The sequence below is a fragment of the Oncorhynchus tshawytscha genome, unplaced genomic scaffold (genome assembly GCF_018296145.1).
Source record: "Oncorhynchus tshawytscha isolate Ot180627B unplaced genomic scaffold, Otsh_v2.0 Un_contig_5276_pilon_pilon, whole genome shotgun sequence".
In the NCBI taxonomy this organism is placed as follows: domain Eukaryota; kingdom Metazoa; phylum Chordata; class Actinopteri; order Salmoniformes; family Salmonidae; genus Oncorhynchus; species Oncorhynchus tshawytscha.
The window spans coordinates 55,001-80,413 of NW_024609580.1; the positions used below are offsets into that span (position 1 = coordinate 55,001).

Genomic DNA, 25,413 nt, shown 5'->3' on the forward strand with positions numbered 1-25,413 from the left:
TTACTCTGTTCTGTCAACTACATCAAGACTTAGACACCAGTAAAGAGTGTGACAGGGGAGAGAGGAGGGGGGGAACAGAGAGGAGGAGGGAACAGAGAGGGAGGGGGACAGAGAGGAGGAGGGAACAGAGAGGAGGAGGGAACAGAGAGGGAGGGGGAACAGAGAGGAGGAGGGAACAGAGAGGGATGGAGGAACAGAGAGGATGGGGGAACAGAGAGGAGGAGGGAACAGAGAGGAGGAGGGAACAGAGAGGGATGGGGGGACAGAGAGGAGGAGGGAACAGAGAGGAGGGGGGGAACAGAGAGGGATGGAGGAACAGAGAGGAGGGGGGGGACAGAGAGGGAGGGGGACAGAGAGGGGGGGGAACAGAGAGGGATGGAGGAACAGAGAGGAGGAGGGAACAGAGAGGAGGAGGGAACAGAGAGGAGGAGGGGAACAGAGAGGGATGGAGGAACAGAGAGGAGGGGGACAGAGAGGGGGGGGACAGAGAGGGGGAACAGAGAGGGATGGAGGAACAGAGAGGAGGGAACAGAGAGGGATGGAGGAACAGAGAGGAGGGGGGGACAGAGAGGGAGGGGGGGACAGAGAGGAGGGAACAGAGAGGGATGGAGGAACAGAGAGGAGGGGGACAGAGAGGAGGGAACAGAGAGGGATGGAGGAACAGAGAGGATGGGGGGACAGAGAGGGAGGGGGACAGAGAGGAGGGAACAGAGAGGGATGGAGGAACAGAGAGGAGGGGGACAGAGAGGGAGGGGGGGGACAGAGAGGAGGGAACAGAGAGGGATGGAGGAACAGAGAGGGGGGGACAGAGAGGGAGGGGGACAGAGAGGAGGGAACAGAGAGGGATGGAGGAACAGAGAGGAGGGAACAGAGAGGGATGGAGGAACAGAGAGGAGGGGGACAGAGAGGGAGGGGGACAGAGAGGAGGGAACAGAGAGGGATGGAGGAACAGAGAGGAGGGAACAGAGGAGGGGGGGACAGAGAGGAGGGGGAACAGAGAGGGATGGAGGAACAGAGAGGAGGGAACAGAGAGGAGGGGACAGAGAGGGAGGAGGGAACAGAGAGGGATGGAGGAACAGAGAGGAGGGAACAGAGAGGAGGGGGGACAGAGAGGGATGGAGGAACAGAGAGGAGGAACAGAGAGGAGGAGGGGGAACAGAGAGGGATAGAGGAACAGAGAGGAGGGGGACAGAGGAGGGGGAACAGAGAGGGATGGAGGAACAGAGAGGAGGAACAGAGAGGGAGGGATGAACAGAGAGGGATGGAGGAACAGAGAGGAGGGAACAGAGAGGGATAGAGGAACAGAGAGGAGGGGGACAGAGAGGAGGGGGGAACAGAGAGGGATGGAGGAACAGAGAGGAGGAAACAGAGAGGGAGGGATGAACAGAGAGGGATGGAGGAACAGAGAGGAGGGAACAGAGAGGGAGGGATGAACAGAGAGGAGGGGGACAGAGAGGAGGGAACAGAGAGGGAGGGATGAACAGAGGAGGGGGACAGAGAGGAGGAGGGAACAGAGAGGCAGGGAGGAACAGAGGAGGGGGACAGAGAGGAGGAGGGAACAGAGAGGCAGGGAGGAACAGAGAGGAGGAGGGGACAGAGAGGAGGAGGGAACAGAGAGGAGGAGGGAACAGAGAGGCAACAAGTCCCTGGCTGCCCTCATAATCATCACTGGACTAACAGCAGCAGACGTAAGGACTGGGCAGGGCAGTTTGTCAGTTTATCCACCTCACCAGGTTCCACCATGTCTTCCTCACCAGGTTCCACCATGTCTTCCTCACCAGGTTCCACCATGTCTTCCTCACCAGGTTCCACCATGTCTTCCTCACCAGGTTCCACCATGTCTTCCTCACCAGGTTCCACCATGTCTTCCTCACCAGGTTCCACCATGTCTTCCTCACCAGGTTGCACCATGTCTTCCTCACCAGGTTCCACCATGTCTTCCTCACCAGGTTCCGCCATGTCTTCCTCACCAGGTTCCGCCATGTCTTCCTCACCAGGTTCCGCCATGTCTTCCTCACCAGGTTCCGCCATGTCTTCCTCACCAGGTTCCGCCATGTCTTCCTCACCAGGTTCCGCCATGTCTTCCTCACCAGGTTCCGCCATGTCTTCCTCACCAGGTTCCGCCATGTCTTCCTCACCAGGTTCCGCCATGTCTTCCTCACCAGGTTCCGCCATGTCTTCCTCACCAGGTTCCGCCATGTCTTCCTCACCAGGTTCCGCCATGTCTTCCTCAATAGGTTCCGCCATGTCTTCCTCACCAGGTTCCGCCATGTCTTCCTCACCAGGTTCCGCCATGTCTTCCTCACCAGGTTCCACCATGTCTTCCTCACCAGGTTCCACCATGTCTTCCTCACCAGGTTCCACCATGTCTTCCTCACCAGGTTCCGCCATGTCTTCCTCACCAGGTTCCGCCATGTCTTCCTCACCAGGTTCCGCCATGTCTTCCTCAATAGGTTCCGCCATGTCTTCCTCACCAGGTTCCGCCATGTCTTCCTCACCAGGTTCCGCCATGTCTTCCTCACCAGGTTCCGCCATGTCTTCCTCACCAGGTTCCACCATGTCTTCCTCACCAGGTTCCACCATGTCTTCCTCACCAGGTTCCACCATGTCTTCCTCACCAGGTTCCACCATGTCTTCCTCACCAGGTTCCACCATGTCTTCCTCACCAGGTTCCACCATGTCTTCCTCACCAGGTTCCACCATGTCTTCCTCACCAGGTTCCACCATGTCTTCCTCACCAGGTTCCACCATGTCTTCCTCACCAGGTTCCACCATGTCTTCCTCACCAGGTTCCACCATGTCTTCCTCATCAAGTTCCACCATGTCTTCCTCACCAGGTTCCACCATGTCTTCCTCACCAGGTTCCACCATGTCTTCCTCACCAGGTTCCACCATGTCTTCCTCACTAGGTTCCACCATGTCTTCCTCAATAGGTCCCACCATGTCTTCCTCACCAGGTTCCACCATGTCTTCCTCAATAGGTCCCACCATGTCTTCCTCACCAGGTTCCACCATGTCTTCCTCAATAGGTCCCACCATGTCTTCCTCACCAGGTTCCACCATGTCTTCCTCACCAGGTTCCACCATGTCTTCCTCACCAGGTTTCACCATGTCTTCCTCACCAGGTTCCACCATGTCTTCATCACTAGGTTCCACCATGTCTTCCTCACTAGGTTCCACCATGTCTTCCTCACTAGGTTCCACCATGTCTTCCTCACTAGGTTCCACCATGTCTTCCTCAATAGGTCCCGCCATATCAGGCGCATGTGAAAAGTCTTCTGATCAGCTTCTACCCCCAAGCCATAAGACTGCTGAACAGTTCATCAAATGGCTATCTGGACTATTTGCATTGACCCCCTTAATTTATTCATATTTCTTTGCACAGGCTGGATGTAAACTCACTGGACGCTAACCACACACCGAAACATACTACACTGACACTCCAACACACACACACACACACACACACACCTGCATATTGACGCCACACACATACATTCACATTTCTCACATACGCTGCTGCTACTCTCTGTTTATTATCTATGCATAGTCACTTTACCCCTACCTACATATTACCTCAATTACCTGGACTAACCTGTACCCCTGCACCTTGACTCAGTACCGGTACCGCCTGTAAATAGCCTTGTTATTGTCATTTCATTGTATTTGCTTTGAAGATGTTAAGAGCTGCTTGTAAACATTACTGTGTGTGTGTGTTAGCGGTGTGTGTGTGTGTTAGCGGTGTGTGTGTGTGAGTTAGCGGTGTGTGTGTGTGAGTTAGCGGTGTGTGTGTGTGAGTTAGCGGTGTGTGTGTGTGAGTTAGCGGTGTGTGTGTGTGAGTTAGCGGTGTGTGTGTGTGAGTTAGCGGTGTGTGTGTGTGAGTGTGAGTTAGCGGTGTGTGTGTGTGTGTGAGTTAGCGGTGTGTGTGTGTGAGTTAGCGGTGTGTGTGTGTGAGTTAGCGGTGTGTGTGTGTGTGAGTTAGCGGTGTGTGTGTTAGCGGTGCGCGGGTCAACTGTTTGTTCACCCGCACCCGCCTGCAATTGCTAATAAACATCCTCAACCGCCCGACTACATGTGAAAGTCTGAGGCCAGCACCCACAAACATAGAACATGTGGCTACAGTCCAATACATTTTGAAAAGGGGGCAGGACTGTTTTTTTGCATAATTTAGATATTATGTTTCTGCTTATAATTTTCTACATTTTGTCTATAATTAGATATATGTAGCTTCTCTCTTGCCATTATATGTTGCCCTAGAAGACTAAATAAACACCTGCTCAACAGAATCATGTAATAGATAGAATGAACGAATGCTTCAATCTAGATGATGTCGGTAAAGTTGTCTCTGTCATCTTCATTCGCGGAGCAAAGACATTTAGTGACTGGGGAGAAAATGCAAGATACCACCAGTTTGACGGTTGTCAGGAAACAGAAAGCTGTGAAAACGACCCAATGAGTTTCTGATCAGATACAGTTCTGATTGGATGCATATTTTATGTGGCCGAAATACTATCAAATGTTATGATGCTGATAAAGACAGCACCTCTACAGACGGTATATAACTGCACATTCACATTCTCTCCAGAGGCTGAAAGACAGAAATCCTATTTCTCCACTCCTGTTCCCAAGTCCAAATTGTGCCTACATTTGGTGTATTATTTTACTGCAAGAAATGCTTCATTCTGCAGGAGTTCATAATAAGGCCATTTGAGAGGATATACACCCACAGTCAGCGTCCAGATTTCACTTTCCAGTTAACCCATCTCAACAGTAGGCTACAGTTCTCTTGACATGTCACAGGCCTATTTGAAGTCTGTCTTGTGACTATCGAATTTGTATAGTGCCTCAGAATTATCACACATAACAACAATATTTAATGACCCGAAACCCGTTTGCCCCGTGGATATATCATCGGGGCCATCAGGTTATGAGTCAACCCACATATCACTAGTGTGTGTGTCTCTGTCTCTGTGTGTGTGTGTGTGTGTGTGTGTGTGTGTGCGCGTGCTACACAGATATGGAGGTCAACAAGGTGTTTTTGACCTGTTTCCCCCCAACACCTACACACTCTATTGACGTCATAATGAGTGGCGCCAACCCCCACACAATCAAGTGACATAATAGTTTTGCTTGATGCCAACACAGTAAGGTGATACAACTGAATGAGCACCACACAAACACAGTCCTAATGATGTCACACACCTGTTCTCAACCACCGGCACCACAGACGCATGAGAAGAGTAGTCTTTGTAGTGGTTTGGCTGTGTGAGTGTGTGTGTGTAGGTCTGGCTGAGGCTGCTCTGTGTGATGCTGTGAGAAAGTGACACCTGACACTTTATCACAGGTGCTGGTGACAATACAAGACTAAGCCCCGCCTCTTCTGGAGAAGGTGAGAGAGGGGGGTGTGTTTGTGTGACTGGGTAAGTGTTAAGGTGATAGCTGCTGACTAAGCTGTGTGGAGAGGTAAGGGATACATCCTCATGACCACATGGTTCCATTTTCATTTCCTTCGCCATTTCACAGGCAAGTTAAAAGCCAGTCATTCATCCAATGGTAAGGTCTGATTGGCAAGTGTGTGAATATATTTTTTTATTGTTTATTTCACTTTGGTTAATTATCTATTCCACTTGCTTTAAAAAAAAAAAGTTAAGAACAAATTTGCCACCCTATGGGATTCCCAATCACTGCTGGATGTGATACAGCCTGGAATTGAACCAGGGACTGTAGTGATGCCTCTTGCACTGAAATGCAGTGCCACAGACTGTTGTGCCACTCGGGAGCCCCCATTTGCATTGGCAAATCTAAACATATGATTCCCATGCCATTAAAGCCCTTATATTGAAATTGAATATAAATTGAGAGAGAGAGAGGCAAGCAAAAGACGAAACTCTTTCATTTGATAATGACACAATCTCGTCTCCTCTATCGAGGGGGAGGGGGTGTTCTGTTTCTTAGATTATGTCTCGGGAAGCTGTCAGCTGCTGTTAGGCCCTGGAGTGAGTCTCTTTACATCAGTCTATATATATACACACACACCTGAAGGAATAGTCTTGGCTGGGTTAGACAGAGCATTCTACTGTAATATCTAGACCCCTGTCAGTGTGTGCGTGCATATGTGTGTGTCTCTTTCTCTCTCTTTGTGTGCGTGTGTGAGTGCGTGTGTTTGTGTGGAGAGCAGCCTTCAGATATACCCACTCCCCCTGTTAATTAAGCAATAAGGCCAGAGTAAGTGTGGTATATGGCCAATATACCATGGCTAAGGGATGTTCTTACGCGCAACACAATGGGTTATATAACTGTTACACTCCCTCTGCAACTCCAGTCATTGTCCTCAGTAGGATTCTATCAGTCGTTTAAAAAATATGTTTTAGAAAGCAGGACACGACTCACATGACTGTATAGGTAAGCATGCTATGCTTATGGATGAAAATGAGAAAATGTTCTCCTTCCTGTTTTGAGTTTTATATCCACCCCTATTTACATACAGTATGTACATAATATTACAACCATATGCCTGTCTCTCTCTCTCTCTCTCTCTCTCTCTCTCTTTCTCCCCAGTTTCACCTTCTTTTTATACGTTATCAAGTCAACCATACACTGTACAGGGTAAATCATTGTTTGGATTCATGTGTATACATTGTGCATAAGGGGGTTGCATTCCTGGTGCTACAGTCAGTACAGCTATAAATCACACAGTCAGTACAGCTACAGTCACACAGTCAGTACAGCTATAGTCACACAGTCAGTACAGCTACAGTCACACAGTCAGTACAGATACAGTCACACAGTCAGTACAGATACAGTCACACAGTCAGTACAGATACAGTCACACAGTCAGTACAGATACAGTCACACAGTCAGTACAGATACAGTCACACAGTCAGTACAGATATAATCACAGTCAGTACAGATATAGTCACAGTCAGTACAGCTACAGTCACAGTCAGTACAGCTACAGTCACACAGTCAGTACAGCTACAGCCAAACAGTCAGTACAGCTACAGTCACAGTCAGTACAGCTACAGTCAGTACAGCTACAGTCACACAGTCAGTACAGCTACAGTCAGTACCGCTACAGTCAGTACCGCTACAGTCAGTACCACTACAGTCAGTACCACTACAGTCACTCAGTCAGTACAGCTACAGTCAGTACAGCTACAGTCAGTACAGCTATAGTCACACAGTCAGTACAGCTATAGTCACACAGTCAGTACAGCTATAGTCACACAGTCAGTACAGATACAGTCACACAGTCAGTACAGCTACAGTCACACAGTCAGTACAGCTACAGTCAGTACAGCCAGTACAGCTACAGTCACAGTCAGTACAGCTACAGTCACACAGTCAGTACAGCTACAGTCACACAGTCAGTACAGCTACAGTCACACAGTCAGTACAGCTACAGTCACACAGTCAGTACAGCTACAGTCACACAGTCAGTACAGATACAGTCACACAGTCAGTACAGCTATAATCACAGTCAGTACAGATATAGTCACACAGTCAGTACAGATATAGTCACACAGTCAGTACAGCTACAGTCACACAATCAGTACAGCTATAGTCACACAGTCAGTACAGATACAGTCACACAGTCAGTACAGCTTTAGTCACAGTCAGTACAGCTATAATCACACAGTCAGTACAGCTACAGTCACACAGTCAGTACAGATAGTCACACAGTCAGTACAGCTATAGTCACACAGTCAGTACAGCTATAGTCACACAGTCAGTACAGCTATAGTCACACAGTCAGTACAGCTATAGTCACACAGTCAGTACAGCTATAGTCACACAGTCAGTACAGCTATAGTCACACAGTCAGTACAGCTACAGTCAGTACAGCTGTAGTCACACAGTCAGTACAGCTATAGTCACACAGTCAGTACAGCTATAGTCACACAGTCAGTACAGATACAGTCACACAGTCAGTACAGATACAGTCACACAGTCAGTACAGCTACAGTCACACAGTCAGTACAGCTACAGTCACAGTCAGTACAGCTACAGTCAGTACAGCCAGTACAGCTACAGTCACACAGTCAGTACAGCTACAGTCACACAGTCAGTACAGATACAGTCACACAGTCAGTACAGATACAGTCACACAGTCAGTACAGATACAGTCACAGTCAGTACAGCTATAATCACAGTCAGTACAGATATAGTCACACAGTTAGTACAGATAGTCACACAGTCCAGCTACAGTCACACAATCAGTACAGCTAGAGTCACACAGTCAGTACAGATACAGTCACACAGTCAGTACAGCTTTAGTCACACAGTCAGTACAGCTATAATCACACAGTCAGTACAGCTATAGTCACAGTCAGTACAGATACAGTCACACAGTCAGTACAGATACAGTCACACAGTCAGTACAGCTATAGTCACACAGTCAGTACAGCTATAGTCACACAGTCAGTACAGATATAGTCACACAGTCAGTACAGCTTTAGTCACAGTCAGTACAGCTATAATCACACAGTCAGTACAGCTATAGTCACAGTCAGTACAGATACAGTCACACAGTCAGTACAGATATAGTCACACAGTCAGTACAGCTATAGTCACACAGTCAGTACAGCTATAGTCACACAGTCAGTACAGATAGTCACACAGTCAGTACAGCTTTAGTCACACAGTCAGTACAGCTTTAGTCACACAGTCAGTACAGCTTTAGTCACACAGTCAGTACAGCTATAATCACACAGTCAGTACAGCTATAGTCACACAGTCAGTACAGATACAGTCACACAGTCAGTACAGATACAGTCACACAGTCAGTACAGCTATAGTCACACAGTCAGTACAGATACAGTCACACAGTCAGTACAGCTATAGTCACACAGTCATTACAGCTACAGTCAGTACAGCTACAGTCAGTACAGCTACAGTCACACAGTCAGTACAGCTACAGTCAGTACAGCTATAGTCATACAGTCAGTACAGATATAGTCACACAGATATAGTCACAGTCAGTACAGCTATAGTCACACAGTCAGTACAGATACAGTCACACAGTCAGTACAGCTTTAGTCACACAGTCAGTACAGCTATAATCACAGTCAGTACAGCCATAGTCACACAGTCAGTACAGATACAGTCACACAGTCAGTACAGATACAGTCACACAGTCAGTACAGCTACAGTCAGTACAGCTACAGTCAGTACAGCTACAGTCACACAGTCAGTACAGCTATAGTCACACAGTGAGTACAGCTACAGTCAGTACAGCTATAGTCACACAGTCAGTACAGCTACAGTCACACAGTCAGTGCAGCTACAGTCACTCAGTCAGTGCAGCTACAGTCACTCAGTCAGTGCAGCTACAGTCACTCAGTCAGTGCAGCTACAGTCAGTACAGCTACAGTCACAGTCAGTACAGCTACAGTCAGTACCGCTACAGTCAGTACCGCTACAGTCACTCAGTCAGTACAGCTACAGTCAGTACAGCTATAGTCACACAGTCAGTACAGCTATAGTCACACAGTCAGTACAGCTATAGTCACACAGTCAGTACAGATACAGTCACACAGTCAGTACAGCTATAGTCACACAGTCAGTACAGCTACAGTCACACAGTCAGTACAGCTACAGTCACACAGTCAGTACAGCTAGTCACACAGTCAGTACAGCTACAGTCACACAGCCAGTACAGCTATAGTCACACAGTCAGTACAGCTACAGTCATACAGTCAGTACAGCTACAGTCACACAGTCAGTACAGCTACAGTCACACAGTCAGTACAGCTACAGTCACACAGTCAGTACAGCTACAGTCACACAGTCAGTACAGATACAGTCACACAGTCAGTACAGCTATAATCACAGTCAGTATAGATATAGTCACACAGTCAGTACAGCTACAGTCACAGTCAGTACAGCTACAGTCACAGTCAGTACAGCTACAGTCACACAGTCAGTACAACTACAGCCAAACAGTCAGTACAGCTACAGTCACAGTCAGTACAGCTACAGTCAGTACAGCTACAGTCACACAGTCAGTACAGCTACAGTCAGTACCGCTACAGTCAGTACAGCTACAGTCAGTACAGCTACAGTCAGTACAGCTACAGTCAGTACAGCTACAGTCAGTACAGCTATAGTCACAGTCAGTACAGCTACAGTCACACAGTCAGTACAGCTACAGTCAGTCAGTACAGATACAGTCACACAGTCAGTACAGATACAGTCAGTACAGCTACAGTCACACAGTCAGTACAGCTACAGTCACACAGTCAGTACAGCTACAGTCACACAGTCAGTACAGCTACAGTCACACAGTCAGTACAGCTACAGTCACACAGTCAGTACAGCTACAGTCACACAGTCAGTACAGCTACAGTCACACAGTCAGTACAGCTATAATCACAGTCAGTACAGATATAGTCACACAGTCAGTACAGCTACAGTCACACAATCAGTACAGCTATAGTCACACAGTCAGTACAGATAGTCACAGTCTGTACAGCTACAGTCACACAATCAGTACAGCTATAGTCACACAATCAGTACAGCTATAGTCACACAGTCAGTACAGATACAGTCACACAGTCAGTACAGATACAGTCACACAGTCAGTACAGCTATAATCACACAGTCAGTACAGCTATAGTCACACAGTCAGTACAGATACAGTCACACAGTCAGTACAGATACAGTCACACAGTCAGTACAGCTACAGTCACTCAGTCAGTGCAGCTACGATACAGTCACTCAGTCAGTACAGCTATAATCACACAGTCAGTACAGCTATAGTCACAGTCAGTACAGATACAGTCACACAGTCAGTACAGATATAGTCACACAGTCAGTACAGCTATAGTCACACAGTCAGTACAGATAGTCACACAGTCAGTACAGCTTTAGTCACACAGTCAGTACAGCTTTAGTCACACAGTCAGTACAGCTTTAGTCACACAGTCAGTACAGCTATAATCACACAGTCAGTACAGCTATAATCACACAGTCAGTACAGCTATAGTCACACAGTCAGTACAGATAGTCACACAGTCAGTACAGATACAGTCACACAGTCAGTACAGCTATAGTCACACAGTCAGTACAGATACAGTCACACAGTCAGTACAGCTATAGTCACACAGTCATTACAGCTACAGTCAGTACAGCTACAGTCAGTACAGCTACAGTCACACAGTCAGTACAGCTACAGTCAGTACAGCTATAGTCATACAGTCAGTACAGATATAGTCACACAGATATAGTCACAGTCAGTACAGCTATAGTCACACAGTCAGTACAGATACAGTCACACAGTCAGTACAGCTTTAGTCACACAGTCAGTACAGCTATAATCACAGTCAGTACAGCCATAGTCACACAGTCAGTACAGATACAGTCACACAGTCAGTACAGATACAGTCACACAGTCAGTACAGCTATAGTCACACAGTCAGTACAGCTACAGTCAGTACAGCTACAGTCAGTACAGCTACAGTCACACAGTCAGTACAGCTATAGTCACACAGTGACTACAGCTACAGTCAGTACAGCTATAGTCACACAGTCAGTACAGCTACAGTCACACAGTCAGTGCAGCTACAGTCACTCAGTCAGTGCAGCTACAGTCACTCAGTCAGTGCAGCTACAGTCAGTACAGCTACAGTCACAGTCAGTACAGCTACAGTCAGTACCGCTACAGTCAGTACCGCTACAGTCACTCAGTCAGTACAGCTACAGTCAGTACAGCTATAGTCACACAGTCAGTACAGCTATAGTCACACAGTCAGTACAGCTATAGTCACACAGTCAGTACAGATACAGTCACACAGTCAGTACAGCTATAGTCATACAGTCAGTACAGCTACAGTCACACAGTCAGTACAGCTACAGTCACACAGTCAGTACAGCTAGTCACACAGTCAGTACAGCTAGTCACACAGTCAGTACAGCTACAGTCACACAGCCAGTACAGCTATAGTCACACAGTCAGTACAGCTACAGTCATACAGTCAGTACAGCTACAGTCACACAGTCAGTACAGCTACAGTCACACAGTCAGTACAGCTACAGTCACACAGTCAGTACAGCTACAGTCACACAGTCAGTACAGATACAGTCACACAGTCAGTACAGCTATAATCACAGTCAGTACAGATATAGTCACACAGTCAGTACAGCTACAGTCACAGTCAGTACAGCTACAGTCACACAGTCAGTACAGCTACAGTCACACAGTCAGTACAACTACAGCCAAACAGTCAGTACAGCTACAGTCAGTCAGTACAGCTACAGTCAGTACAGCTACAGTCACACAGTCAGTACAGCTACAGTCAGTACCGCTACAGTCACTCAGTCAGTACAGCTACAGTCAGTACAGCTACAGTCAGTACAGCTACAGTCAGTACAGCTACAGTCAGTACAGCTACAGTCAGTACAGCTACAGTCAGTACAGCTATAGTCACAGTCAGTACAGCTACAGTCACACAGTCAGTACAGCTACAGTCAGTCAGTACAGATACAGTCACACAGTCAGTACAGCTACAGTCAGTACAGCTACAGTCACACAGTCAGTACAGCTACAGTCACACAGTCAGTACAGCTACAGTCACACAGTCAGTACAGCTACAGTCACACAGTCAGTACAGCTACAGTCACACAGTCAGTACAGCTACAGTCACACAATCAGTACAGCTATAATCACAGTCAGTACAGATATAGTCACACAGTCAGTACAGCTACAGTCACACAATCAGTACAGCTATAGTCACACAGTCAGTACAGATACAGTCACACAGTCAGTACAGCTTTAATCACAGAGTCAGTACAGATACAGTCACACAGTCAGTACAGCTATAGTCACACAGTCAGTACAGCTAAAGTCAATACAGCTACAGTCACACAGTCAGTACAGCTATAGTCACACAGTCAGTACAGCTATAGTCACACAGTCAGTACAGATATAGTCACACAGTCAGTACAGATAGTCACAGTCAGTACAGCTACAGTCACACAATCAGTACAGCTATAGTCACACAATCAGTACAGCTATAGTCACACAGTCAGTACAGATACAGTCACACAGTCAGTACAGATACAGTCACACAGTCAGTACAGCTATACTCACACAGTCAGTACAGCTATAGTCACACAGTCAGTACAGATACAGTCACACAGTCAGTACAGATACAGTCACACAGTCAGTACAGCTACAGTCACTCAGTCAGTGCAGCTACGATACAGTCACTCAGTCAGTGCAGCTACAGTCACACAATCAGTACAGATACAGTCACACAGTCAGTACAGCTTTAGTCACACAGTCAGTACAGCTTTAGTCACACAGTCAGTACAGCTATAATCACACAGTCAGTACAGCTATAGTCAGTCAGTACAGATACAGTCACACAGTCAGTACAGATACAGTCACACAGTCAGTACAGCTATAGTCAGTCAGAACAGCTACAGTCAGTACAGCTATAGTCACACAGTCAGTACAGCTACAGTCACACAGTCAGTGCAGCTACAGTCACTCAGTCAGTCAGTGCAGCTACAGTCACTCAGTCAGTGCAGCTACAGTCACTCAGTCAGTGCAGCTACAGTCACTCAGTCAGTCAGTGCAGCTACAGTCACTCAGTCAGTGCAGCACGATACAGTCACTCAGTCAGTGCAGCTACAGTCACACAGTCAGTGCAGCTACGATACAGTCACTCAGTCAGTGCAGCTACGATACAGTCACTCAGTCAGTGCAGCTACAGTCACTGTCAGTCAGTGCAGCTACAGTCACTCAGTCAGTGCAGCTAGATACAGTCACTCAGTCAGTGCAGCTACAGTCACACAGTCAGTGCAGCAGATACAGTCACTCAGTCAGTGCAGCTACAGTCACTCAGTCAGTCAGTGCAGCTACAGTCACTCAGTCAGTGCAGCTACAGTCAGTACCGCTACTGTCAGTACAGCTACAGTCACACAGTCAGTACAGCTATAGTCACACTGTCAGTACAGATATAGTCACACAGTCAGTACAGCTACAGTCACACAGTCAGTACAGCTACAGTCACACAATCAGTACAGCTACAGTCACACAATCAGTACAGCTATAGTCACACAGTCAGTACAGATACAGTCACACAGTCAGTACAGCTTTAGTCACAGTCAGTACAGCTATAATCACACAGTCAGTACAGCTATAGTCACACAGTCAGTACAGACACAGTCACACAGTCAGTACAGATACAGTCACACAGTCAGTACAGATACAGTCACACAGTCAGTACAGCTACAGTCAGTACAGCTACAGTCAGTACAGCTACAGTCACACAGTCAGTACAGCTATAGTCACACAGTCAGTACAGCTATAGTCACAGTCAGTACAGCTACAGTCAGTACAGCTATAGTCACACAGTCAGTACAGCTACAGTCACACAGTCAGTACAGCTACAGTCACTCAGTCAGTGCAGCTACGATCATTCACTCAGTCAGTGCAGCTACAGTCACTCACACAGTCAGTACAGCTACAGTCACTCAGTCAGTACAGCTACAGTCAGTACAGCTACAGTCAGTACAGCTACAGTCACACAGTCAGTACAGCTACAGTCAGTACAGCTACAGTCACTCAGTCAGTACAGCTACAGTCAGTACAGCTATAGTCACACAGTCAGTACAGCTATAGTCACACAGTCAGTACAGCTACAGTCACACAGTCAGTACAGCTACAGTCACACAGTCAGTACAGCTACAGTCACACAGTCAGTACAGCTACAGTCACACAGTCAGTACAGCTACAGTCACACAGTCAGTACAGCTACAGTCACACAGTCAGTACAGATATAGTCACACAGTCAGTACAGCTACAGTCACAGTCAGTACAGCTACAGTCACACAGTCAGTACAACTACAGCCAAACAGTCAGTACAGTTACAGTCACACAGTCAGTACAGCTACAGTCAGTACAGCTATAGTCACACAGTCAGTACAGCTACAGTCAGTACAGCTACAGTCACACAGTCAGTACAGCTATAGTCACACAGTCAGTACAGCTACAGTCACACAATCAGTACAGCTATAGTCACACGGTCAGTACAGATACAGTCACACAGTCAATACAGCTTTAGTCACACAGTCAGTACAGCTATAATCACACAGTCAGTACAGCTATAGTCACAGTCAGTACAGATACAGTCACACAGTCAGTACAGCTACAGTCACACAGTCAGTACAGCTACAGTCACACAGTCAGTACAGCTACAGTCACACAGTCAGTACAGCTACAGTCACTCAGTCAGTGCAGCTACGATACAGTCACTCAGTCAGTGCAGCTACGATACAGTCACTCAGTCAGTGCAGCTACAGTCACACAGTCAGTACAGCTACAGTCACAGTCAGTACAGTTACAGTCACACAGTCAGTACAGCTACAGTCACAGTCAGTACAGCTACAGTCAGTACAGCTACAGTCACACAGTCAGTACAGCTACAGTCACAGTCAGTACAGTTACAGTCACACAGTCAGTACAGCTATAGTCACAGTCAGTACAGCTATAGTCACACAGTCAGTACAGCTATAGTCACACAGTCAGTACAGATACAGTCGCACAGTCAGTACAGCTATAGTCACACAGTCAGTACAGCTACAGTCACACAGTCAGTACAGCTACAGTCACACAGTCAGTACAGCTACAGTCACACAGTCAGTACAGCTACAGTCACACAGTCAGTACAGCTACAGTCACACAGTCAGTACAGCTACAGTCACACAGTCAGTACAGCTACAGTCAGTACAGCTACAGTCACAGTCAGTACAGCTATAGTCACACAGTCAGTACAGCTAGTCAGTACAGCTACAGTCACACAGTCAGTACAGCTACAGTCACACAGTCAGTACAGCTACAGTCACACAGTCAGTACAGCTACAGTCACACAGTCAGTACAGCTACAGTCACACAGTCAGTACAGCTACAGTCACACAGTCAGTACAGCTACAGTCACACAGTCAGTACAGCTACAGTCACACAGTCAGTACAGATACAGTCACACAGTCAGTACAGATACAGTCACACAGTCAGTACAGATATAGTCACACAGTCAGTACAGCTACAGTCACAGTCAGTACAGCTACAGTCACACAGTCAGTACAGCTACAGTCACACAGTCAGTACAGCTACAGTCACACAGTCAGTACAGCTACAGTCAGTACAGCTACAGTCAGTACAGCTACAGTCATACAGTCAGTACAGCTACAGTCAGTACCGCTACAGTCACTCAGTCAGTACAGCTACAGTCAGTACAGCTACAGTCAGTACAGCTATAGTCACACAGTCAGTACAGCTATAGTCACACAGTCAGTACAGCTACAGTCACACAGTCAGTACAGATAGTCACACGTCAGTACAGATAGTCACACAGTCAGTACAGCTACAGTCACAGTCAGTACAGCTACAGTCACACAGTCAGTACAGCTACAGTCACACAGTCAGTACAGCTACAGTCACACAGTCAGTACAGCTACAGTCACACAGTCAGTACAGCTACAGTCACACAGTCAGTACAGCTACAGTCACACAGTCAGTACAGCTAGTCACACAGTCAGTACAGCTACAGTCACACAGTCAGTACAGCTACAGTCACACAGTCAGTACAGATACAGTCACACAGTCAGTACAGATACAGTCACACAGTCAGTACAGATACAGTCACACAGTCAGTACAGCTATAATCACAGTCAGTACAGATATAGTCACACAGTCGGTACAGATATAGTCACACAGTCAGTACAGATACAGTCACACAGTCAGTACAGATACAGTCACACAGTCAGTACAGATACAGTCACACAGTCAGTACAGATACAGTCACACAGTCAGTACAGCTATAGTCACACAGTCAGTACAGCTACAGTCAGTACAGCTACAGTCACACAGTCAGTACAGCTATAGTCACACAGTCAGTACAGCTAGTCACACAATCAGTACAGCTATAGTCACACGGTCAGTACAGATACAGTCACACAGTCAATACAGCTTTAGTCACACAGTCAGTACAGCTATAATCACACAGTCAGTACAGCTATAGTCACAGTCAGTACAGATACAGTCACACAGTCAGTACAGATACAGTCACACAGTCAGTACAGCTATAGTCACACAGTCAGTACAGTTACAGTCAGTACAGCTACAGTCACACAGTCGGTACAGCTATAGTCACACAGTCAGTACAGCTATAGTCACACAGTCAGTACAGCTACAGTCACAGCTATAGTCACAGTCAGTACAGCTACAGTCACACAGTCAGTACAGCTACAGTCAGTACAGCTACAGTCACTCAGTCAGTGCAGCTACGATACAGTCACTCAGTCAGTGCAGCTACGATACAGTCACAGTCAGTGCAGCTACAGTCACTCAGTCAGTGCAGCTACAGTCACTCAGTCAGTGCAGCTACAGTCACTCAGTCAGTGCAGCTACAGTCACTCAGTCAGTCAGTGCAGCTACAGTCACTCAGTCAGTCAGTGCAGCTACAGTCACTCAGTCAGTCAGTGCAGCTACAGTCACTCAGTCAGTCAGTGCAGCTACAGTCACTCAGTCAGTCAGTGCAGCTACAGTCACTCAGTCAGTGCAGCTCATACAGTCACTCAGTCAGTGCAGCTACGATACAGTCACTCAGTCAGTGCAGCTACAGTCACTCAGTCAGTCAGTGCAGCTACAGTCACACAGTCAGTGCAGCTACAGTCACTCAGTCAGTGCAGCTACAGTCACTCAGTCAGTGCAGCTACAGTCAGTCAGTACGGCTACGATACAGTCACTCAGTCAGTACGGCTACGATACAGTCACTCAGTCAGTACGGCTACGATACAGTCACTCAGTCAGTACAGCTACAGTCACACAGTCAGTACAGATACAGTCACACAGTCAGTACAGATACAGTCACACAGTCAGTACAGATACAGTCACACAGTCAGTACAGCTATAATCACAGTCAGTACAGATATAGTCACACAGTCAGTACAGATATAGTCACACAGTCAGTACAGCTACAGTCACACAATCAGTACAGCTATAGTCACACAATCAGTACAGATACAGTCACACAGTCAGTACAGATACAGTCACACAGTCAGTACAGATACAGTCACACAGTCAGTACAGATACAGTCACACAGTCAGTACAGATACAGTCACACAGTCAGTACAGCTATAGGCACAGTCAGTACAGATACAGTCACACAGTCAGTACAGATACAGTCACACAGTCAGTACAGCTATAGTCACACAGTCAGTACAGCTACAGTCAGTACAGTCAGTACAGCAGTCACACAGTCAGTACAGCTACAGTCACACAGTCAGTACAGCTACAGTCACACAGCTTTAGTCACACAGTCAGTACAGCTATAGTCACACAGTCAGTACAGATACAGTCACACAGTCAATACAGCTTTAGTCACACAGTCAGTACAGCTATAATCACACAGTCAGTACAGCTATAGTCACAGTCAGTACAGATACAGTCACACAGTCAGTACAGCTACAGTCACACAGTCGGTACATCTATAGTCACACAGTCAGTACAGCTATAGTCACACAGTCAGTACAGCTACAGTCAGTACAGCTATAGTCAGTCAGTACGGCTACGATACAGTCACTCAGTCAGTACGGCTACGATACAGTCACTCAGTCAGTACAGCTACAGTCACACAGTCAGTACAGATACAGTCACACAGTCAGTACAGATACAGTCACACAGTCAGTACAGATACAGTCACACAGTCAGTACAGCTATAATCACAGTCAGTACAGATATAGTCACACAGTCAGTACAGATATAGTCACACAGTCAGTACAGCTACAGTCACACAATCAGTACAGCTATAGTCACACAATCAGTACAGATACAGTCACAGTCAGTACAGATACAGTCACACAGTCAGTACAGATACAGTCACACAGTCAGTACAGATACAGTCACACAGTCAGTACAGCTATAGGCACAGTCAGTACAGATACAGTCACACAGTCAGTACAGATACAGTCACACAGTCAGTACAGCTATAGTCACACAGTCAGTACAGCTACAGTCAGTACAGCTACAGTCACACAGTCAGTACAGCTATAGTCACACAGTCAGTACAGCTACAGTCACACAATCAGTACAGCTATAGTCACACGGTCAGTACAGATACAGTCACACAGTCAATACAGCTTTAGTCACACAGTCAGTACAGCTATAATCACACAGTCAGTACAGCTATAGTCACAGTCAGTACAGATACAGTCACACAGTCAGTACAGATAGTCACACAGTCAGTACAGCTACAGTCAGTACAGCTATAGTCACAGTCAGTGCAGCTACGATACAGTCACTCAGTCAGTGCAGCTACGATACAGTCACTCAGTCAGTGCAGCTACAGTCACTCAGTCAGTGCAGCTACAGTCACTCAGTCAGTGCAGCTACAGTCACTCAGTCAGTCAGTGCAGCTACAGTCACTCAGTCAGTCAGTGCAGCTACAGTCACTCAGTCAGTCAGTACAGCTACAGTCAGTCAGTACAGCTACAGTCAGTACAGCTACAGTCACTCACTCAGTCAGTGCAACTACAGTCACTCAGTCAGTGCAGCTACGCTACAGTCACTCAGTCAGTGCAGCTACGATACAGTCACTCAGTCAGTGCAGCTACGATACAGTCACTCAGTCAGTGCAGCTACGATACAGTCACTCAGTCAGTGCAGCTACAGTCACACAGTCAGTACAGCTACGATACAGTCACTCAGTCAGTGCAGCTACGATACAGTCACTCAGTCAGTGCAGCTACGATACAGTCACTCAGTCAGTGCAGCTACAGTCACTCAGTCAGTCAGTGCAGCTACAGTCACTCAGTCAGTGCAGCTACAGTCACTCAGTCAGTGCAGCTACAGTCACTCAGTCAGTGCAGCTACAGTCACTCAGTCAGTGCAGCTACAGTCACTCAGTCAGTGCAGCTACAGTCACTCAGTCAGTGCAGCTACGATACAGTCACTCAGTCAGTGCAGCTACAGTCAGTCAGTACGGCTACGATACAGTCACTCAGTCAGTACGGCTACGATACAGTCACTCAGTCAGTACAGCTACAGTCACACAGTCAGTACAGATACAGTCACACAGTCAGTACAGATACAGTCACACAGTCAGTACAGATACAGTCACACAGTCAGTACAGATACAGTCACACAGTCAGTACAGATACAGTCACACAGTCAGTACAGCTATAGGCACAGTCAGTACAGATACAGTCACACAGTCAGTACAGCTATAGTCACACAGTCAGTACAGCTACAGTCAGTACAGCTACAGTCACACAGTCAGTACAGCTATAGTCACACAGTCAGTACAGCTACAGTCACACAATCAGTACAGCTATAGTCACACGGTCAGTACAGATACAGTCACACAGTCAATACAGCTTTAGTCACACAGTCAGTACAGCTATAATCACACAGTCAGTACAGCTATAGTCACAGTCAGTACAGATACAGTCACTCAGTCAGTGCAGCTACGATACAGTCACTCAGTCAGTGCAGCTACAGTCACTCAGTCAGTCAGTGCAGCTACAGTCACTCAGTCAGTCAGTGCAGCTACAGTCACTCAGTCAGTCAGTGCAGCTACAGTCACTCAGTCAGTCAGTGCAGCTACAGTCACTCAGTCAGTCAGTGCAGCTACAGTCACAGTCAGTCAGTGCAGCTACAGTCACTCAGTCAGTCAGTGCAGCTACAGTCACTCAGTCAGTCAGTGCAGCTACAGTCACTCAGTCAGTCAGTGCAGCTACGATACAGTCACTCAGTCAGTGCAGCTACGATACAGTCACTCAGTCAGTGCAGCTACAGTCACTCAGTCAGTGCAGCTACGATACAGTCACTCAGTCAGTGCAGCTACAGTCACTCAGTCAGTCAGTGCAGCTACAGTCACTCAGTCAGTCAGTGCAGCTACAGTCACTCAGTCAGTCAGTGCAGCTACAGTCACTCAGTCAGTCAGTGCAGCTACAGTCACTCAGTCAGTCAGTGCAGCTACAGTCACTCAGTCAGTCAGTGCAGCTACAGTCACTCAGTCAGTGCAGCTACGATACAGTCACTCAGTCAGTGCAGCTACAGTCACTCAGTCAGTGCAGCTACGATACAGTCACACAGTCAGTACAGATACAGTCACACAGTCAATACAGCTATAATCACAGTCAGTACAGATATAGTCACACAGTCGGTACAGATATAGTCACACAGTCAGTACAGATACAGTCACACAGTCAGTACAGATACAGTCACACAGTCAGTACAGCTATAGGCACAGTCAGTACAGATACAGTCACACAGTCAGTACAGATACAGTCACACAGTCAGTACAGCTATAGTCACACAGTCAGTACAGCTACAGTCAGTACAGCTACAGTCACACAGTCAGTACAGCTATAGTCACACAGTCAGTACAGCTAGTCACACAATCAGTACAGCTATAGTCACACGGTCAGTACAGATACAGTCACACAGTCAATACAGCTTTAGTCACACAGTCAGTACAGCTATAATCACACAGTCAGTACAGCTATAGTCACAGTCAGTACAGATACAGTCACACAGTCAGTACAGATACAGTCACACAGTCAGTACAGCTATAGTCACACAGTCAGTACAGTTACAGTCAGTACAGCTACAGTCACACAGTCGGTACAGCTATAGTCACACAGTCAGTACAGCTATAGTCACACAGTCAGTACAGCTACAGTCACACAGTCAGTACAGCTACAGTCAGTACAGCTACAGTCACTCAGTCAGTGCAGCTACGATACAGTCACTCAGTCAGTGCAGCTACAGTCACTCAGTCAGTGCAGCTACAGTCACTCAGTCAGTCAGTGCAGCTACAGTCACTCAGTCAGTCAGTGCAGCTACAGTCACTCAGTCAGTCAGTGCAGCTACAGTCACTCAGTCAGTCAGTGCAGCTACAGTCACTCAGTCAGTGCAGCTACGATACAGTCACTCAGTCAGTGCAGCTACGATACAGTCACTCAGTCAGTGCAGCTACAGTCACTCAGTCAGTCAGTGCAGCTACAGTCACTCAGTCAGTGCAGCTACAGTCACTCAGTCAGTGCAGCTACAGTCACTCAGTCAGTCAGCTACAGTCAGTCAGTACAGCTACGATACAGTCACTCAGTCAGTACAGCTACGATACAGTCACTCAGTCAGTACAGCGATACAGTCACTCAGTCAGTACAGCTACAGTCACACAGTCAGTACAGATACAGTCACACAGTCAGTACAGATACAGTCACACAGTCAGTACAGATACAGTCACACAGTCAGTACAGCTATAATCACAGTCAGTACAGATATAGTCACACAGTCAGTACAGATATAGTCACACAGTCAGTACAGCTACAGTCACACAATCAGTACAGCTATAGTCACACAATCAGTACAGATACAGTCACACAGTCAGTACAGATACAGTCACACAGTCAGTACAGATACAGTCACACAGTCAGTACAGATACAGTCACACAGTCAGTACAGATACAGTCACACAGTCAGTACAGCTATAGGCACAGTCAGTACAGATACAGTCACACAGTCAGTACAGATACAGTCACACAGTCAGTACAGCTATAGTCACACAGTCAGTACAGCTACAGTCAGTACAGCTACAGTCACACAGTCAGTACAGCTATAGTCACACAGTCAGTACAGCTACAGTCACACAATCAGTACAGCTATAGTCACACGGTCAGTACAGATACAGTCACACAGTCAATACAGCTTTAGTCACACAGTCAGTACAGCTATAATCACACAGTCAGTACAGCTATAGTCACAGTCAGTACAGATACAGTCACACAGTCAGTACAGATACAGTCACACAGTCAGTACAGCTATAGTCACACAGTCAGTACAGCTACAGTCAGTACAGCTACAGTCACACAGTCAGTACAGCTATAGTCACACAGTCAGTACAGCTACAGTCACACAATCAGTACAGCTATAGTCACACGGTCAGTACAGATACAGTCACACAGTCAATACAGCTTTAGTCACACAGTCAGTACAGCTATAATCACACAGTCAGTACAGCTATAGTCACAGTCAGTACAGATACAGTCACACAGTCAGTACAGATACAGTCACACAGTCAGTACAGCTATAGTCACACAGTCAGTACAGTTACAGTCAGTACAGCTACAGTCACACAGTCGGTACAGCTATAGTCACACAGTCAGTACAGCTATAGTCACACAGTCAGTACAGCTACAGTCAGTACAGCTATAGTCACAGTCAGTACAGCTACAGTCACACAGTCAGTACAGCTACAGTCAGTACAGCTATAGTCACAGTCAGTGCAGCTACGATACAGTCACTCAGTCAGTGCAGCTAAGATACAGTCACTCAGTCAGTGCAGCTACAGTCACTCAGTCAGTGCAGCTACAGTCACTCAGTCAGTGCAGCTACAGTCACTCAGTCAGTCAGTGCAGCTACAGTCACTCAGTCAGTCAGTGCAGCTACAGTCACTCAGTCAGTCAGTGCAGCTACGATACAGTCACTCAGTCAGTGCAGCTACGATACAGTCACTCAGTCAGTGCAGCAGATACAGTCACTCAGTCAGTGCAGCAGATACAGTCACTCAGTCAGTGCAGCAGATACAGTCACTCAGTCAGTGCAGCTACGATACAGTCACTCAGTCAGTGCAGCTACAGTCACTCAGTCAGTCAGTGCAGCTACAGTCACTCAGTCAGTCAGTGCAGCTACAGTCAGTCAGCTACAGTCACTCAGTCAGTGCAGCTACAGTCACTCAGTCAGTGCAGCTACAGTCACTCAGTCAGTGCAGCTACAGTCACTCAGTCAGTGCAGCACGATACAGTCACTCAGTCAGTGCAGCTACAGTCAGTCAGTACGGCTACGATACAGTCACTCAGTCAGTACAGATACAGTCACACAGTCAGTACAGATACAGTCACACAGTCAGTACAGCTATAATCACAGTCAGTACAGATATAGTCACACAGTCAGTACAGATACAGTCACACAGTCAGTACAGCTATAATCACAGTCAGTACAGATATAGTCACACAGTCAGTACAGATATAGTCACACAGTCAGTACAGCTACAGTCACACAATCAGTACAGCTATAGTCACACAATCAGTACAGATACAGTCACACAGTCAGTACAGATACAGTCACACAGTCAGTACAGATACAGTCACACAGTCAGTACAGATACAGTCACACAGTCAGTACAGCTATAGGCACAGTCAGTACAGATACAGTCACACAGTCAGTACAGATACAGTCACACAGTCAGTACAGCTATAGTCACACAGTCAGTACAGCTACAGTCAGTACAGCTACAGTCACACAGTCAGTACAGCTATAGTCACACAGTCAGTACAGCTACAGTCACACAATCAGTACAGCTATAGTCACACGGTCAGTACAGATACAGTCACACAGTCAATACAGCTATAGTCACACAGTCAGTACAGCTATAATCACACAGTCAGTACAGCTATAGTCACAGTCAGTACAGATACAGTCACTCAGTCAGTGCAGCAGATACAGTCACTCAGTCAGTGCAGCTACAGTCACTCAGTCAGTCAGTGCAGCTACAGTCACTCAGTCAGTCAGTGCAGCTACAGTCACTCAGTCAGTCAGTGCAGCTACAGTCACTCAGTCAGTCAGTGCAGCTACAGTCACTCAGTCAGTCAGTGCAGCTACAGTCACTCAGTCAGTCAGTGCAGCTACAGTCACTCAGTCAGTCAGTGCAGCTACAGTCACTCAGTCAGTCAGTGCAGCTACAGTCACTCAGTCAGTGCAGCTACAGTCACTCAGTCAGTCAGTGCAGCTACAGTCACTCAGTCAGTCAGTGCAGCTACAGTCACTCAGTCATTCAGTGCAGCTACAGTCACTCAGTCAGTCAGTGCAGCTACAGTCACTCAGTCAGTGCAGCTACAGTCAGTCACTCAGTCAGTACGGCTACGATACAGTCACTCAGTCAGTACGGCTACGATACAGTCACTCAGTCAGTACGGCTACGATACAGTCACTCAGTCAGTACGGCTACGATACAGTCACTCAGTCAGTACTGCACGATACAGTCACTCAGTCAGTACGGCTACGATACAGTCACTCAGTCAGTACTGCTACGATACAGTCACTCAGTCAGTACGGCTACGATACAGTCACTCAGTCAGTACGGCTACGATACAGTCACTCAGTCAGTACGGCTACGATACAGTCACTCAGTCAGTACGGCTACGATACAGTCACTCAGTCAGTACGGCTACGATACAGTCACTCAGTCAGTGCAGCTACGATACAGTCACTCAGTCAGTGCAGCTACGATACAGTCACTCAGTCAGTGCAGCTACGATACAGTCACACAGTCAGTACTAGAGGTCGACCGATTAAATAGGGCCGATTTCAAGTTTTCATAACAATTGGAAATATGTATTTT

General features: G+C 47.0%; 1 protein-coding gene and 1 pseudogene across 1 annotated transcript; both read right to left on the reverse strand.

Moving 5' to 3' along the window:
* LOC121845199 overlaps positions 1–25,413 on the reverse strand; it is a 75,404-nt pseudogene that overhangs the window by 41,917 nt on the left and 8,074 nt on the right.
* On the reverse strand, positions 1,560–3,525 carry LOC121845198 (RNA-binding protein 12B-like). The gene has a single exon (XM_042316042.1). It carries the CDS (start codon positions 3,253–3,255, stop codon positions 1,666–1,668), a length of 1,590 nt encoding a protein of 529 aa, XP_042171976.1. The 5' UTR covers positions 3,256–3,525; the 3' UTR covers positions 1,560–1,665.

Excerpts from the sequence above, each read along its gene's own strand:
- LOC121845198 (XM_042316042.1), bottom strand. The coding sequence starts at position 3,255 with ATGGCGGGACCTATTGAGGAAGACATGGTGGAACCTAGTGAGGAAGAC.